The 19045-nt window shown below is 40.7% G+C and overlaps 1 protein-coding gene across 3 annotated transcripts in view; it reads right to left on the bottom strand.

Annotated features, from left to right (window-relative positions):
- znf507 (zinc finger protein 507) overlaps positions 1 to 19045 on the bottom strand; it is a 55457-nt gene that overhangs the window by 24418 nt on the left and 11994 nt on the right. For all 3 annotated transcript variants that reach the window (XM_080186919.1, XM_080186918.1, XM_080186920.1), the window contains exons 2-4: positions 11270 to 13627; positions 10531 to 10639; positions 7621 to 7732 (exon numbers count right to left, since the gene is read on the bottom strand). In XM_080186919.1, the coding sequence (XP_080043045.1) occupies positions 7621 to 7732; positions 10531 to 10639; positions 11270 to 13564 (2516 nt within the window). In that variant the 5' untranslated portion in view covers positions 13565 to 13627. The remainder of the gene's footprint in view (positions 1 to 7620; positions 7733 to 10530; positions 10640 to 11269; positions 13628 to 19045) is intronic.

Consider the following 19045-nt stretch of genomic DNA (forward strand, 5'->3'; position numbering starts at 1 on the left):
TATGGTCGTTCCTAAGTCCTCATCTGCTGTAGCCTTTTTATCAATTTTTTGGCATGTTGTGTCTTCCACTGTGAGAACCAACACAAAATACCTGCTCAATGCTTTGGCCATTTCCTCATTTCCCATCACTAATCCCTCTTATCATCCTCTAAAAGACCAACGTTTATCATAGCCACTCTTTTCATTTTATATATTTGTAGAAACTTTTGCTATCTGTTTTTATATTCTGAGCAAGTTTACTCTCAACCTTATTTTTCTTTGTAGCTTTTTTCATGGCTGTTAACCTTTAAAGACTTCCCAATCCCCTAGTTTATCACTGATCTCTGCCACGTTGTATGAATTTTCTTTCAATGTGATGCTCTCCTTTACTTCCTTAAATACTGATTATCCCTTTTTGTACAGTCCTTCCATATCACTGGTATATACTTTTGCTGAGCACTGTGAAAAATTGCTTTGAAAGTCGTCCACTATTCCTGAATTGTCCCATCCTCAAGTTTTTGCTCCCAGTCTACCATAGTTAACTCCTCCCTCAATCCACTGTAATCTCCTTTGCTTAAGCACAAGCTACTGATACTGGATTTTACCTCCTCACACTCCATCTGTATTTTAATTTCAACCATACTGTGATCGCTCCTTCCGAGAGCATCCCTATCTGTGAGATCATTAATTATTCCAGTCTTATTATACAGGGCCAGATCTAGGATAGCTTGCTCCCTGATAGATTCCATTACATACTGTTTGAAAGATAATTGGCAGTTATTAATAATTATCACTTGTTAACAGCGTATTTATACTATTAATTACTAGACTTAATGTGTTATGGTGAATTAGCGGGGAATTAGTGAGCAAACGCTGCATCCTTGTGAAAATCACGAAAGTCCTTGTGGATGATTTGTAATTCATGAGGTACTAGAGCCATTTCCTCATGATTTACATGTGAAAATCAGCGTGTATTGTTTGGACAGTGTTATTGGACAGCAAAACATTAGCAACTTGTAAGCAAAATTGAAGCCTACGGGTTTAAAGAGACAGTTGTGGTTACTGACGATGAGCCAAACAGCAGAGAACAGCAGTGAATGGTTGTTTTTCAACTGAAGGGAAGTGTGCAGTGGTGTTCCTGCCAGATCAGTTTTAGGACCACTGCTCTTTTTAACATATATGAATGAACTAGACGTGGATAGGTAGAATATAATCAAGTTTGTAGATGATGTGAAACTCAAATGTAGTTAGCCACAAGGTAGTGGATGAAGTGTCACAATGATAAAGAGCACAGAAGGGTGTGTTGTCTGCCTGGTGCTTGGGTCCAGGGTGTCGCATCTGGGCTGCAGAGGAACCTGGAGTGGGGGGGGTGGGAATCAGGTCATTGTGGTGCATGTGGATGCCAACGACATAGGCAAAATGCGAACTGAGGATCTGGAGAGGGAGTATGAAAAGCTGGGAATGGAATTAAAAAGCAGAACCGACAAGGTGGTTATCTCTGGATTACTGCCTGAACCGCGTGCAGGGTAGATAGGATGAAAGAGGTGAATGGGTGGCTCAGGGATTGGTGTGGGAGGAATGGGTTTGAATTTATGGGGCATTGGCACCAGTATTGGGGTAGGTGGGATGGTGTTGGTCTGACCCATGCTGGGACCAGAGTCCTGGCGTATCGTGTAAATAGGGCTTTAAACTAATTGGTGGTGGTGGTGGTGTGTGTGCGCGCGTGCGCGAGGATAGGTGAAATTACAGGGTCTAAAGTAAAGGAGAGGGTACAGGTACAGGAAGAGGCCAAGGATGTCCCAATAATAAAGGAAGTAGGGGGCGTGAGTAAGGTTGGTAGCGTTCCTGCAAATAGGGTCCAGGTGAAGGCTGGGATGAAAACCCTTTATCTGAATGCACGAAGCATTCGGAACAAAGTGAATGAGCTGGTGGCGCAGATCAGCACAAATGAATGTGATCTGGTGGCCATTACAGAGACGTAGTTGCAAGGTGACAGGGACTGGGAGCTGAACGTCCAGGGGTATCAAGTGTTTAGGAAGGATTTGAGGGGGGGGGGGGGGGGGGGGGGGGGTGGTGCGGCGGCAGCTCTGCTGATTAAGGATAGTATCAGGGTGGTAGTAAGGGAAGATATAGGAGCCAAAGAGCAGAATGTGGAATCGTTGTGGGTGGAGATTAGGAACACCAAGGGGAGGAAGACACTGGTGGATGTCGTCTATAGGCCCCCAAATAATGATCTGGAGGTGGGGCGGGCTATTAACGCGCAAATAAATGCAGCATGCAGGTATGGAACGGCGATAATTATGGGGGATTTCAATCTACATATTGATTGGTCGACCCACGTTGGACGTGGTGGGCTTGAGGAAGAGTTCTTGGAATGCTGCCGGGATAGTTTCCTTGAACAGTGTGTGCTGGAGCTGACGAGGGAGCGAGCTATCTTAGATCTGGTGTTATGTAATGAGGCAGGTAGAATTAGGGACCTTGTGGTGAAGGATCCTCTTGGGAAGAGTGATCATTGTATGGTGGAGTTTCTGATGGAGATGGAGATAGAGATAGAGAAAGTGGGTTCCCGGACCTGTGTTCTTTGTTTGAACAAAGGGGAGTACAATAAGATGAGAGAGGAATTGGCAAATTTTGATTGGGGGAGCAGATTGGAAGGTAGGTCTGCTGAGGAACAGTGCAGGATCTTTAAGGAGATCTTTCTTGGTGCTCAGAAGAAATTTATTCCGATGGTTAAAAAGGATCGTAGGAGGAGAGATAATCAGCCGTGGATAACAAAGGAGGTAAAGGAGAGTATTAAATTAAAAGCTGATGCGTTTAGAGTGACTAAGAGTAGTGGGCGAGAAGAGGATTGGGAGAGGTTTAAGTATCAACAAAGAATGATGAAGAAGTTGATAAAGAAAGGAAGGATAAACTATGAAGCTGGGCTAGTGTTAAATATAAAAAAGGACAGTAAGAGTTTTTATAAATGTATAAAAAGGAGAAGGCTGGCTAGGGTGAATGTTGGACCGTTAGAGGAGGGGAGGGGGGATTTAGTGGTGGGGGATGAGGAAATGGCTGAGGCCTTGAATAACTGTTTTGTTTCGGTCTTCACGGAGGAGGACGTGAATAGTTTGCCGGGTATTAACGATGGAAAGATGGTAGGAGTGGAGGGCCTGAATGAGATCATTGTTACTAGAGAGGCAGTGCTCGACAGACTAGAGGGACTGATGGTGGACAAGTCCCCAGGACCGGATGGAATGCATCCAAGGGTTCTGAAAGAAATGGTGGAGGTGATAGTGGATGCCTTGATGATTATTTTCCAAACCTCGCTAGATTCCGGGGAAGTGCCGGAAGATTGGAAAATGGCTAATGTTACGCCGCTGTTTAAAAAGGGTAGCGGGCAAAAGGCAGGGAATTATAGGCCGGTTAGTTTAACGTCTGTTGTAGGAAAAATGCTTGAATCTGTAATTAAGGAGAAAATAGCGAGGCATCTTGAGGAGAATTGTTTGATAGAGCAGATGCAGCACGGTTTCGTTAAGGGGAAGTTGTGTCTGACAAATTTATTGGAATTCTATGAGGATGTGTCTAGCGCGGTGGATAGAGGGGAACCGATGGATGTGGTGTTTCTCGATTTTCAGAAGGCATTTGATAAGGTGCCGCACAAGAGGTTGTTACAGAAGGTCAGGGGGCATGGAGTTGGGGGTAGGGTGTTAGCGTGGATAGGGGATTGGCTGTCAAATAGGAGGCAGAGAGTGGGTGTCAATGGGTGCTATTCGGATTGGTGGTTGGTGACTAGTGGAGTGCCCCAGGGATCGGTGCTGGGGCCTCAGCTATTTACCATTTATATAGATGATCTATAAGGTGTCGAAATTTGCTGATGACACAAAGATTGGTGGAACGGCAAATTGTGCGGAGGGTGTGGAAAGCCTGCAGAGGGATCTAGATAGGCTGAGCGAGTGGGCGAGGACCTGGCAGATGGAATACAATGTTGGCAAGTGTGAGGTTATCCACTTTGGTAGGAATAATGGTAGGAAGGACTACTTCTTACAGGGCGAAAAGCTGCAGCATGCTACGGTGCAGAGGGACCTGGGGGTCCTTGTGCATGAGTCACAAAAACGCAGCCTGCAGGTGGTCAGGAAAGCAAATGGGATGCTGACCTTCATAGCGAGGGGGATTGAATATAAAAGTAGGGAGGTCTTGCTGCAACTGTACAGGGCACTGGTGAGGCCGCAGCTGGAGTACTGTGTGCAGTTTTGGTCGCCGCACTTGCGCAAGGATATTTTGGCCTTGGAGGGAGTGCAGAGGAGGTTCACTAGGCTGATACCGGAATTGAGGGGGTTGAGCTATGAGGAGAGGCTGAATAAACTAGGCTTGTACTCGTTAGAGTTTAGAAGGATGAGGGGAGATCTCATTGAGACGTACAAGATGATGAAAGGGATGTATAGGGTAGAGGTGGAGAGGTTCTTCCTGCTCAGAAAGGACAGCAGGACTAGAGGGCACAGCCTCAAGACAAGGGGGGGTGCAGTTTAGAACGGAGTTGAGGAGGAACTTCTTCACTCAAAGGGTGGTGAATCTCTGGAATTCTCTGCCCGTTGAAGTGGTTGAGGCTTCCTCGCTAAATATATTTAAGACGCGGGTAGATAGGTTTTTGGTAGGCAAGGGAATTAAGGGTTATGGGAGAAGGCGAGAAAGTGGAACTGAGCCACTTCAGATCAGCCATGATCTTATTGAATGGCGGGGCAGGCTCGAAGGGCTAGACGGCCTACTCCTGCTCCTATTTCTTATGTTCTTACGTTCTAAGTGACAGATGAAATTTAAAGTAAGGAATGTGAAATTATACATTTTGTTGGGAAGAATGAGGATATGCAATATAAATTAAATGATGCATTTTACAGTAGGTGCAGGAACAGAGGTACCTATATATAAATCAAGGAGGTGGCAGGACAAGTTGAGAAGGCTGTTAATTGGCAGCCATTAATAATGATCACATTGTTAACAGGGTATTTACATTGTTAATTACAAGATTTAAAGTTCTGCTGGGAATTAAATGGACAATTGGGGTGCAAGTGCAGTAATTTAGGATCTTGGGATCCTTAACTTTATTAATTACGCTGCTGAATAAGGAAATTATGCTAACTCTGTATAAAACACTAGTGAGGCCTCAGCTGGAGTATTTTGTTCAACACTAAGCACTATACTTTTAGAAGGATGTCAAGGTCTTAAAGAGGGTGGATTTACTAGATTAGAATCAGTTACGCGGAGAGCTGGCATTGTTTTCCTTAGAGCAGAGAAGGTTAACAGGAGATATAACAGATAGATTTTGAACATGAATGGTTTTCACCCAGTAAATGAAAAACTGTTTCAAATGGCAAAAGGGCCAGTAATGTAGGTTCAAGGTGACGGACAAAAGAACTAAAAGTGACATGGGGAAACTTGTTTTATATACAGGAAACTATTGATATCTGAAATGCACTGCTGAAAGGCAGGTGGAAGCAGATTCAATTGTAGCCCTGAAGGGTGAATTGTATAACGACTTGAAGGGAAAGAAATTTGGAGCTATGGAGAAAGAACAGGGGAATGTGACAAGTTGGACAGCTCCACCAAACAGTCAGCACAGGCACAATGAACTGGATGCCTCCTTTTTTGTTGCATAATTCAATGGTTCATCGATTCTGTAAGCTTTCAGATATTGATGGAAAAGGGCAAGCATTAAGGCAGACAAATCCTCAGGGCCAGATGGCATCTAAGCAGATTACCAAGGGAGACAACAGATGAAATTGCTGAGCCTCTAACAGAAATTTTTGTTTCCTCATTGGCCACTGGTGAGGTCCCAGAGGACTGGAGGATAGCCAATGTTGACCCGTTATTTAACAACGGTAGCAAGAATAACCTGGGTAATTATAAGCCAGTGAGCTTGACGTCAGTGATAGTGAAATTCTTGGAGAAGATTCTTAGTGATAGGATCTATATACATTTGGAACTGAATGGTCTTATTAATGACAGACAGCATGGTTTTGTATGACGGAGGTCAAGTCTCACTAATTTAATTGAGTTTTTTGAGGTGAAAAAAATGATTGATGAGAGAAGGGCTGTGGATGTTGTTTATGTGGACTTTAGTAAGGCTTTTGACAAGGTCCCTCATGGCAGGCCAGTACAAAAGATTAAATTTCATGGGATTAGCGAATAACTAGCTAGATAGATTGAGAACTGGCTTGATCATGGAACACAGTAAAAAGTCTGACAACACCAGGTTTTAGTCCAACCGATTTATTTGATAATAGACTCACAAACTTTCAGGTTAGTCCCTTCGTCAGGTGAATGGAGAGTTCTGGCCTCAGACAGAGCATATAAAGCACAGACAGTTTAGACTCTAAACTGTCTGTGCTTTATGTGCTCTGTCTGAGGCCAGAACTCTCCATTCACCTGACGAAGGGACTAACCCGAAAGCTTGTGAGTCTATTATCAAATAAATCGGTTGGACTAAAACCTGGTGTTGTCAGACTTTTTACTGTGTTTACGCCAGTCCAACACCGGCATACCCACATCTTGATCATGGAAGACAGAGGGTAGCGGTGGAAGGTGTTTTGCTGACTACAGGTCTGTAGCTAATGGTGTTCCATAGGTATCAGTGCTGGACCCCTGGTGTTTGTAATTTATATAAATGACTTGGAAGAAAACTTAGCTGGTCTGATTAGCAAGCTTGCAGACGATACTAAGATTGGCAGAGTTACAGATAGTGATGAAGTTTGTCAGAGAATACAGCAGGATATAGACAGGTTGGAAAATTAGGCAGAAAAATGGCAAATGGAATTTAATCCGGACAAATGCAAGGTGAAACATTTTAATAGATCCAATTCAGGTGGGAACCATAAAGTAAATGGCAGAACCATCAGGAGCATAGACACACACAGAGATCTGGGAGTACAGGTCCACAGATCCTTAAAAGTGGCAGTACAGGCGGAAAAGGTGGTGAAGAAAGCATATGGCATGCTTGCCTTCATCGGATGAGGCATTGAGTACAAAAGTTGGCAAATTATGTTACAGTTGTATAAAACATTGGATAGGCCACATTTGGAATACTGTGTTCAATTCTGGTCACCATACCACCAGAAGGATGTGGAAGCTTTGGAGAGAGTACAGAAAAGGTTTAACCAGGATTTTGACTGGTATGGAGGGTATTAGCTATGAGGAGAGATTAAATGAATTGGGATTGTTCTGTGTGGAAAGACTGAGGTTGAGGGGTGACCTGATAGAAGTGTATAAAATTAGGGGGGGGGGGGTACGGATAGGGTGAACAGTTGGAAGTTTTTTCCTAGGACAGAAATGATAATTACAAGGAGGCACAAGTTCAGGATAAGGGGGGAAAAAGTTCAGTGGAGATGTACGGGGCAAGTTTTTTCTACACAGAGGGTGGTGGGGGCCTGGAATGCCCTAAGTGAGATGGTTGAGGTTTCTCTGGATAGACACATGAACAGGTGGGGAATTGAGGGATGGTCTAGATAGGACAACATGATTGGCGCAGACTTGGAGGGCTGAAGGGCCTGTTCCTGTGCTGAAAAATTCTTTGTTGTTCTTTGATTTGAAAATCTGGCCCAATACATTCAGATGTGCGTGCTTACAAAATTTAGCACGGTACCTGGTTAGATTTTACAGTGCACAAACCTGTAAGGTCTATCAGAGTTGTGGATTCTTCTGTGGTTTCTGACACCAACATATGTCGAACTTGTGTAGTCACATACATCGCACTTGTACAGTTTCTGGGTTGTCAGCATTTCTAGACATAAAGGAGTCATAATATTAATACTAAGAATTGTTGAGGATATTAGCTCAGAATTGACATAAATAGCAATACAGTCAGGATTTATAAATATACATACTACTCGATGTAGATATCTTTTATTATATCACGCATATACAATAGTGTTTATATCAGAGTTTGCTGCCACCCAGATTTTTGTGAGCAGGGTTGATGGGTGGCGGTTAACAAGAAGTGGGAAGATACAGAAAATAAAGTTAATCAATCTCAATGGCACAGCAGATTTTTTGCCTTATTCCTCATATTCACCTCAGCGGGAACACTGTTGTAAATACCAGTTTTGAACAGGCTTGCTTAGCATTGCTCAGCATCAGTTCAAGATGCTAGAGGGGATGCCCAATATTTAAAAAAGGGGTCAACACCTAAGAACGTTTGAAAATAAACAGTTTAGTATAGTAAGTAAAGGAAGCTACCATTTTAACTTAACTTTGCTAGATAGTGTTGCCACCCCAACCATTACTGCATAATTGCCATTTGTAGTTAGAATTACTTTCATTAGACAGCATTTAAAGACAAAAAAAATAAACTATAGCTGCTTGTGAATCTTAACTGTTTCTGTATGTGTCTCAGTCCTTCTGCGCAAAACCAAACCTCCAAGTACCTATTCCAACAATCATTCAAATTCACAAGTATGGGTAAACAGAGATAGCCGTCAACAAAATAAAAATCTTGAATAGCTCCCAGATTGAAAGAAATCTCAGTGGAACTATTAAAAAGGTAGCTGGACGCAAAGCTATCAATCAACTCCACATCCAGTTAGTAAAGCCTGGGAAACCAATGCTCTTCCAAAAGACATGAAAAAGGCTATGATCTTGCCTTTTGTAAACGGAGATGAGTCTCTAATCAGACTGTCAAAATATTGAAGCCATTACTCCATCAGTGACTGCAAAGTAATTTGTGGCTCGCGACTGTTCAGCAGTCTGTAACAACACTGTTACAGCATCCTAAAGTCTATAGCTGATGCGTGTATGTGAAATGTTTATATTGAAACAAGTAACAATTTTTCATTGCTTATGATGTCTTAACTATGTTCAATCTCAACATCTGTGTTTCTGGAAAATTGAATTATGTACTAGAGTATCCAGCATAGTTAGGACAGAGGTTTGATTTTAAATGCACCGTAGATAATTTTACATGAATTAGAAAGGGAAACACATCATGGCCACAGACCACAATTATTCCGTGGACAGCAATCATTACAGAAACTCCTATAGCAGACTTCTTTGCCTTTAATTCAACAAAAATAATTGGACTGCAACACAAACTGGCAGGGTCTGAAATTCCATCACGAACATGTTTATAGATGACAAAATAGTCAAAGCAATCACCACTACTCCGATTTGCATTCCATGACTGTACCCAACTGCAACATTCAAATCAATGATACAGCAACCGAATGAAGATTTTCGTCCACAATTTATCATAAAATATCTATTAAGTCATATAAAATTTTGCAAGCTTATGCAGGCATGTTATTTGATCCAGTAAACAGCATTTATACATTCAAGCCAGCTACTAGAGCATCCCTTCTGAGCTCATAATAAAGAGATTTATACTTAAGTTACACAGCCTTGAAATAGTTCTGAGACAAAAGCTAGGATTAAGCTCCTTTACAAGTTCTTACTGCAACAATTCGTGACTGTGCTTAATCTTCCCAGTACACACTGGATCTGATATTTACAGAGAGGTGGTGAACTGTGTTCGCAGCTGGCAAATCCAGAAATGCCAGGTTCACAGAGGTCTGGTTGAATTAAAGGGCAGGACTTAATTAGAATGTTTTTACTTCCTTTCCCACCCAGATTGAAAGACTGTCAGGCTACTGGGTGGGAAAGTCAATAACACAAGACAGCAGTGAGGGTTGCTGGAGATTGGAATTTGTGAAGGGGAGGGAAAGGGGATCTGGAAATAGTGGGGAGGGACATCTGGAATCTTCAGGTGGAGGAGGGGCTCTGTAAAGCATGAGAAATTGGGGGTTGGCGAGAAATTGCAGAGAATGAGGAGGTTGAGATTTCATGAGGGTTGAGTTATCATGTGGTGTGGGAATCTAAGGCAAGTCACAACAGGTGCAAAGTAAGAGACCACGTGGAGGAAGTAAACCTGAATGTTCTTCCCCATAAATAGTGTGGAAAAATACATACTTCTGGCACTGGCAGTTCCTGCCTTTCTTCAGCCGCCTTGGAAAACCCAGCCAAATTTAAATTTAAGCAGCTGTCAAATCTGAGGAATTCAACCTTATTAACATATTGAAATCACTGATCTGTCTGTCCACAGTATATTCCTGGACAATTTCAAACCCATCCTAGTTAAACCAGAAGTAGCTGTATTTGCAGTAGGTCGCACTTTTGTAACAATTTAGTCATCACCCCACATCCTGTCCATCTTTTTGGGGCTAAAATATTGCTCATCCATTCTCTTGGATAGGAAACAATACAATAACTTGAGACAGAGCATGGATAAACCAATTGACAAAAGGGGCAGATATCATGTTGCCAAAGGCTAAGAAACTGTATCACTGTTGAAACAGGGCCAGATAAAAACTTTGCAGCAGTAACTTTTCTCTTCACTTTAAACATCTTTTTCAAACATACATTCTGCACCAAAAGGACATTTGCCTAATTGGAAAGCAGGTCATCTATTCAGAAACAAGCCCTCTGAACTTCACTTACAGGTCCAAGAGAAACCTAATTATCTCACATATCTGCAATTAGTGACACATTTTGCACATAAGAACACATATATACAAATATTCACATTACCCTCATGCGTGCTTTCAGTTTCTCCTCTACTACGATCAGTATTTTCATCATTTGTTGAGGAAATGTCAGAGAGGCCATGTTGTTCACACTCATGATTCCGAAGTTGGCTCTGTCAGAAAGGTGCCCAGAATGTCAAAAGAAAAGTCATATACTGACATAAGATGAATACAACAAACTACAGGGAGTCAAAGTTAAACATGGTAATCTTTCACTTTACAGAAAACACTTCATTAATTTGTAGAATTACAATAATTTAAATTCACTAAACAAAGAAAATATTTAAAAGTATTCATTTGCAAGGAAGAATTCAACAAGGTACTATAACATTTTGACCCAAATGAGATTATTGAACATTTTCAAAACCAAAACTGAAGCAATTTTTCAGCGACATAAAAATGATTTTACAATGTTAAATCTACCGTTCAATAAAATAATGGTCAACTTTTTCCAAACAATGTCTGATTAGGCCTCTAAATTCACAACTATCTCGCCTACTGTTAAGTACAGAATGATTCCTTAATCTTAATGGGGTAGTTTTTTCAATACAAAAAGTCCCAAACTTACAAATGATTACAATTCATACTGGACCTTGAATGATTTAACATCTTTGAGAATGTTTTATTGTATCACAGAAGTTGAATGACATGCAACGCTTTACTAAATGACATGCAAAGCCAAACCAAAGGTTCTAAGTGTAACACTTCTAAATAATGAAACTCACTCATTAAAGTCAGTTTACCTTGTAGTAAAATGTTTCACTGCACCGCTTGCAGTGATATATTCTAGTCTTACAGTGATTTATCATGTGACTCTCCAAACTATTGCTATCAGCAGCAATGTGATCACAGATTGGACACTGATAAGGTTGCCGTTGACGGTGAACTCTCAAATGCTGCTTGATGTACCCCTTGTTACCACTGCTATAGTGACAGAGGCGACAACGGTAAGGCCGCTCTGTGTTGGGTATATACTCCACTAGGTTTCCTGGTGAACTCAGATCATTTGAAGGTTGGCATTGTGCATTATCCTGCAATTCCTTCAGGATATCTTCATCAGAAGCATTTTGGTCAGTTCTTTCTCTTAATTTTTCAATTACAGTGAGTAAAGACATGCTGATGCCCATCTTGATTGGTACTTCAGAAAAACCAGATTTAGCCTTATCAAGCTGCAAGTCACTGCTAGTACCATCTAGAGGATAACCGTGTGCTGGAGAAATGGAAGTGCTGACTTCCATACTTCTCTGTCCTGTATCAGGCTCAGGATTTTTAGCATTTGCCCTGGTTAATTCTGGTGCTCTTGTTGGCATTGCAACAAGGGCTTCAGCAGCCAACGAATGAAGCCTCAAAGACTCAGAATTAGTTCTCCTTCGTGCTGGTGGAACATTTTCATCAACTGCCAAAGGTTCTGTAGGTTTTAAAGCATTATTACTTTCTTCAGAATTCCACCCCAAGGCTGCTGCTTCCACTTCAGCTGTACTGTTACTTTGTTGATACATTTCTGAAGAATCTTCGCAATAGATCATATGAGACTTCTCAGAGATAAGCCTCTTCTCAACTTCAATATCTGGTGTAATCAGGAAGTGCTTTTCTGGGACAGTGTCTCCAGCTCCTGGGACACGCTCTACAATAACATTGACATGTCCCACCTTGTTAGAACTGCAGCTAATGATATTCTGTGCAGAGGAAAGCAGGCTATCAGGAATCGTATTTTCCTGCTCACAATCCAATATTAGAGACTCCTCCTCAACAATTTCCACTACTGTAGGACTAGGTACTTTTGAACAGGTAATATCAGAATCTTTCACAGTTGTTTCCGATAGGGAGGGCTTGCAATCGAATGAGTTAATTGCAGTAACTGCAGTCACATCACAAAACTGCAACTGATTTGAACCAGCGCAGTGCACACTTTCTGATTTATTTGTTGGTGAGAAAACAATTATTGGTTCATCCTCATGAGTTGTGAGAGCTGTAGAAGAAATTGCTGAGGTAGCTGGCTCACACATTTCCTCAAAAATTGGATACGAACAATCTACTTCACCGGCATGTTTCCATGCATGCGTTTTTAACATTCGTTGGCGATCACAAGCATAACTGCAAATCAAACACCTATACATGCCATACTGGTCAAATGTATACCACTTTCTTGAGCCTGACTCAGTGTCCAAACCAACATTTCCTGGTTTTGTTCTGCCTACAGTACTTGACTCTAATTGCTGCTGAATCTGTGGCAACTGTTTTCTCTGCATCTGTGCATCCTCAAGATGGATCCAAATATGAGCTTCAAGCTCTTCTTGTTTTTTTGAAACAAAGCAACACTCAGAACACATCAATACCACCTCACTTGATTTTCCATGTTGCTCAAAGTGCTCCTTCAACTGTGGGAAAGTCAGTGAACTAAATTTGCATAAATTGCACTGATATCGAGTGAGTTTCCTGTGCAAATATTTGTGTTCTGCAAGATCTTTGGAAACTGTAGTGGCAAAGTTACACTGTTCACATGTGTAGATCTCAGTACTGTTATGGCTGCGTATATGTGCATAAAAGACAGATTGTTCTACAGTAACAAAACTACAGACAGAACAACAGAAGCTCTTTGAAATGTCAGTTTTAGTTGCAGAGTTAATTGTGCTCAGATTTAGTCTATTACAATTCTTCGGCAGATCTTCTGTCTTCAGATAGGACTGTCTGACTGTGGTGCCATCCTTTGATTCATCATTGTTTGTGTCTGCAAGTTTTTTGGCTGTACTCTCACAGTTATCAACGTGCTCAAATATTGCACTTTTTGAGTCAGCGGTGCTGGAATAAGGCCTCTTTTGACCAGCCAGAGGACACTGCTTTGACCTTCCTTTCTCCACAATCTTACTCAATTTTTCAATAACCCGAATTAGCGAGCCCGACCGTTCCATTTTTGTTACAATTTTACTATCCACAAACGAGCGAGTTGCAATCTGCTTCAAGAGATGTTCGTCACACTTGTGCTTTACTGTACACCCATGGCATTGTGATTGAGAATCCGCAACAGCATCTGAAATCATACTGTCTGGTTTGTTGGTGTGTTGTATTATCAGAGCAACACTGCTCTATTTTTTTCAGGGTATCTGTAAAAGAAAAAAAAAACAATTTTTAACTCATTAACCTGCAGAACACACATTACTATTATTAACTTTTGTGGATAGTAAAAATAAAACTTACTTTTTCAATTCTGGCAAGCATACATAAATATATTTAACATTTCACCAGATCCAATTTCAACTCTGTGTAGCTCACAAAGGACAGAATGTAGGAACCTTCTGCATTAAAAATTATTTGAAATGTTCTATGCTCACATTGTCAAACTTCATTATTATACACCCAAGTCCGGGCACAGGAATTTGCATTTATGTAGCATCTTTAACAAAGATTTTAAAAAACCTCATGGTTTTTCTGGAGGCATAAGAAAAAAAGACATGTCAAATGAAGCAATGTTAAGAGAGTTTCAGAAGAGGAGATGCAGGTGAAGAAGCAGAAAGATCTAAGGAATGGAATTCCAGAATGTGGGTCTTTCGTGGCTGAAGGCTCAACTATCAGTCTGGGGACAAAAGGATTTCAAAACATGAAGAATCAAAGTCAGAGGAATGGAATGTGAAGGAAGGGATAGCAGTGCTGTAGACTGTTAGAGGAGGTAAGCAGTGTGAAACTATGTTGGGATTTATTGATGGAAATAAGAATTTTGAATTTAATACTTGGTGAACAAGGAAGGACATGTGTGATGAGTGAGCAGGCCCTGGAGCAGGGTAGGAAATGGGCAGCAGAGTTTTGAATGAGCTGAAGTTTGTAGAGGGCAGAGGATACATGCAAAGTTTGCAATTTAAATTGTATTTTCAGATGGTTCCTGGTGCAGGACAACTGCCTATGGAATTTCGCACTTCAAGCAATTGCAATGCTATTCTTACCTGAGAACTTACAAGGGGGATTCCATAGCATATCTTTGGGGCACCCCCAAAGCTTGGAGCTCAGAAATTACAGCCCATTAGCTTTGGGGGCTGCCTTGAAAACTCAAATATAAAAAATACAGTCAACTGAGGCTGCTCAGTTTGTCAGTTTCTAGCCATTAATTCAGAATAAATGAATGCATTTTCTGCAGGATCAAACTGTTCTCTGCTTGGGCAAGAAAATACTCCTCTTCTTGAACTACATAATGCTCCTTGCAATCATTATTAACAACTAGGATGTTACCTTGCCACATCTTTCTTTTCTTGAGCACTTCATTGTCTCTGTCCTGCCCAATATCCAGCCTTGGATTGAGCCAAAATTTAATTAGTTAACCACTCGTAATAGCAAAACCATTGACTTTGATGCTTGCCACTGACTCTTTCCCCATGTGTAGCCACTGTCTCAGCCTTACTCAGATGTCTCCCGACCTGGGCATCCTGTCTAACCTTGAACTGAAATTATAACCCCACGTTTTTCCAATCACCAATTGTGCGTAATTCAATGCCTACCTTAGATTGCCTGCTGCTGAAACTCTCACCCACACATTGTTAACTTAGCCATTCTAGATAATCAGGATTCCAAGAGTAAGATGAAAGGACGGACACAAAAAATGGGTTCATTATTTTCCATTTCAAGAGTAGAGTGCATATGCAAGTTGCAAAGCAGAAATACATCCTTTAGTTGCGTATCGACGATAACAGAAGCAAATAGTAACATAAATACAGAATTTACTTCCATTTACGCAACTTTTTAGTTCATGAACTTACAAGTTAGTTGCTCTGCTGCAAATCCAAGAGCTGGTATCAATGAATGTATAGCAGAATCTTCCAATCTATTCATTCACTTGTAGTTGCAATTTTCCGTGCACCTTTCAAACTCATGCTAAGACCACAGTTGTTAATGTGACCGTTGGGATAATAGGTAAGTAAATATAGCTGGTTTTAGAACATTTTGAACAGCTACCATTACAATAGAACTCCATCCTACTGAGAAAACAAGCTTAGGTGCATTCAGTAAAGCCAGCTTTATTTTGTTGGTTGTTTTACAATTACTTATCGACAGTGTGAGGTGATGTTATGTATTTCAGATAGGAAATCTATGCTTGCAAATCAGCTATAGTGGATGGGGGAAATGCAATACTTGTGGTTTACATTGACTATCAGAAATTTTTTTCAATCTTCATTCATGGGAAATGGGTGTCGCTGGCTGGGTCCGCATTTATTGCCCATCCATAATTACCATGCTTGCTATGCCATTTAATTGCTGTGGTTCTGGAATCACATGTAAGCCAGACCGGGTAAGGACTGCAGATTTCCTTCCCTGAAGGACATTTGGTGAAGTGTCCCATATGACAATATCGAAGAATTAGAGAAAAGTAGAATATTGAAGGCAGGAAACAGTGCAAGAAATGAAGAAAGTTCCTTAGAGTGAGGGTAATTTCAACTTCCCAGTTATGACTCCTGTCAAAAAATGGTTAAGTTGAAAATATCTTGACTTTTTACGAAATCACACTGGTGTTTATAACATCTTATTCCGAGGTATCCTGTGGGACAACTTCTGCTCACTCTGTACGTGCATAGTTTGTATATAGGTCTACAGGGAGTTGCAGGAGTCTACAGGGAGTAGCATTCAAATTTTCAGAGAACTTTAAAATAGGAAGCACTCCATATAATTCTGAGACCAAAGGAAATGGCAAGGGAATATTGATTAGCTCATGGAATGGGCAAAAAAGCAGCATATCATCAAGTGTGATGTGGCATTGTTTGCTTAAAAAATCCTTGGAAGAAAAGTTGGTCGATGGGTTACCTGTATAGAATTTACACCATGTTGTAATCTTTAATAAAATATCAAGCTTTCTAAAGCTCCACACCTTTACCACAACTCATGCCATTAAATCCATACTGCTGAGATTAGATGCAAGTCATTGCAATGTAACTATTTTTGAGGTCCAGTTCAAAAAACATGCATCTTCTATCACTGTTACACAAAATTGACAAGCTTAAGCATTTTTATGCTACCTTTACATGAAAATCATATTGGAAAATCAATCCATGGACTGTAATGAAAACTTTGAGCTAGTTATCTTGCAAGCGATCTTTTCTGAGTCACATAAGCTCTTTAAATGTTTTTAATTGCTCCATAGGTCTTCAAGCAGAATAAGATGTTATAAACACCGCTGTGACTTCATAAAAAGTCAAGATATTTTCAACTAATCCATTTTCTAACAGGAGTCATAACTGGGAAGTTGAAAACACGAACAAGGATTTATGATGACTGTTACGATTTGGGTTTCTTCAGCTATCTTTTCTCATGTCCATCACAAAAGACAGCTCATGAATAGAAGTGAAATCTTACATCGAAAATAATCTAGAATGACACGCCTCGGATGACTAGACGCATTCAGCATCTGTGAAGTACATACTGGATTTCCACTGCATGCCCTTTTCATTTCAGAGAATGATTCATATTAATAACCTCAGATATTTCATAGATTAAAAAACGAAACACGTTCACTAAAATAAACGAAAAATACTGTGGATGCTGGAAATCTGAAATAAAAGCAAACAATGCTGGAAAAAAACTCAGCAGATCTGGCAATATCAGTGGAGAGAGGAACAGAGGTGAATAATTTGAGTCCAATATGACACTTCTTTGGTCGCCAACGATCTTTCAAGCCTTCTTAAAATCCTCTCAGATTGTCCAACCACCTTTAAAGGTTTGTGTGTCCGTTCCTAAACCTCTTTTATATTACATCAATTAACCCATGTCTCTCCTTCTTCCTATCAAAATGTACATTTGTGTTAAATCTCATGTGCTGTTTGCCTGCTATTTCACCAACCTAGCTGACTATTAATAGCCACAATATTTACATATTGAGAAAGAACATGAAGAGAAATGTAGCTCCATTAAAGACTGACGAAGGCAAGACTATAATGGATGAAAAGGAAATACAGTAAAAAGTCTGACAACACCAGGCTTTAGTCCAACCGATTTATTTGATAATAGACTCACAAGCTTTCGAGGTTTCCCTCTTCGTCAGGTGAATGGAGAGTTCTGGCCTCAGACAGAGCATATAAAGCACAGACAGTTTAGAGATCTCTAAACTGTCTGTGCTTTATATGCTCTGTCTGAGGCCAGAACTCTCCATTCACCTGACGAAGAGGGAAACCTCGAAAGCTTGTGAGTCTATTATCAAATAAATCGGTTGGACTAAAACCTGGTGTCGTCAGACTTTTTACTGTGTTTACGCCAGTCCAACGCCGGCATACCCACATCATGAAAAGGAAATGGCAGAGCACTTTGCATCAACTTTCACACTGGAGAAAGAGGGCAAAATACCAGCAGTTGTCAATGTGTGACTAATCATAGTGTGTGACAATTGTTAAGAGAATTGCTAGTTAAACATGCAACATTAATTGCACTATAGAGACAGCTGAAACACGTTGGTGGAAGTGCTTCTTGTAGATTGTAGTACGGAGGAAATGTCTTCCAATAAGCCAGGTTTAACCTAAAGGCCAATCTGGAATGATTGTTCCACCACAGCCACTTATTGTGAATAACATCAGTACAGAAAAAACTAAATTAAGGTACAAAGGGGAGGAAAGGAGGCTGGTTACCTCAGTTGGGTAGATGGTTAGCATATGTTTTAGAATAACAGTGCAGGTTTCATTCCCATTCTGGCTGAGGTAGACTTGGGACCTGCCTCCTTGCTCTGCCTCTGACAGGGGAAGCAATGGCAAATCACCATTGACAAAAATTGCTGAGAAAAACTGGCCTGGGAACGAACATCAGCAACCAATAGCCCAAATAAACGAGTCAAGAGATGGAGGTTAGTCAATAGAAGTAAAAAAAGGGCAAGAGAAAATAATCATGAGACTTGAGATAAATCCATCTCCTGGCCCTGATGATTTCCACCCAAGATACTAAAGAAAATATGAGGAAATTGAAGACAGAATTTCAAAATTTTTCAAAGCTCTCGGGTCAGGAGGTGTAAATGTCATTCCAATATTTAAAATGTGAGGTGGAAACCATGTAATTACAGACCAGTCACATTAGCATCAATATGCATCATCAGAGACAGTGTGGCTGAGCACAGACAAATATTGCTGGTTATGTTACGTGTGACAAACTTAACTGAATTTTTCAGGAGATTACCAATATGGTGGCAAGTGTCTGGATGCTGTTTCCAATGCAAAAGATTAGTGGCAAAAACAAATGTGCATTTAATTGAAAGTAGCCTTATGATATGCTGGTAATTGGTTAGGAGGTAAGAAACTGAAGTTCTCCATTTAATGGGATGTCATAAGCAGCATTCTTAAAGGACTGGTACTGAGGCTTCAGCCTTTCACCATTAATGAATTGGCTAAAGAAAGAGAGCTGTATATTCAAGTTTGCAGATGATGCTAAATTAAGAGGTACAACATGGGGAATAGGAAATTTCAACGGAACATAGACAGAGTGAGCAAAGTTATGGCATACAGAATTCATTTGAGTACTTTTGAGTTCCAGAAAGACAAATCAAAATCTCTTAATGGTGAGTCACA

Source organism: Carcharhinus amblyrhynchos, chromosome 4 (assembly GCF_965287045.1).
Source record: "Carcharhinus amblyrhynchos chromosome 4, sCarAmb.v2.hapA, whole genome shotgun sequence".
Lineage (NCBI taxonomy): Eukaryota > Metazoa > Chordata > Chondrichthyes > Carcharhiniformes > Carcharhinidae > Carcharhinus > Carcharhinus amblyrhynchos.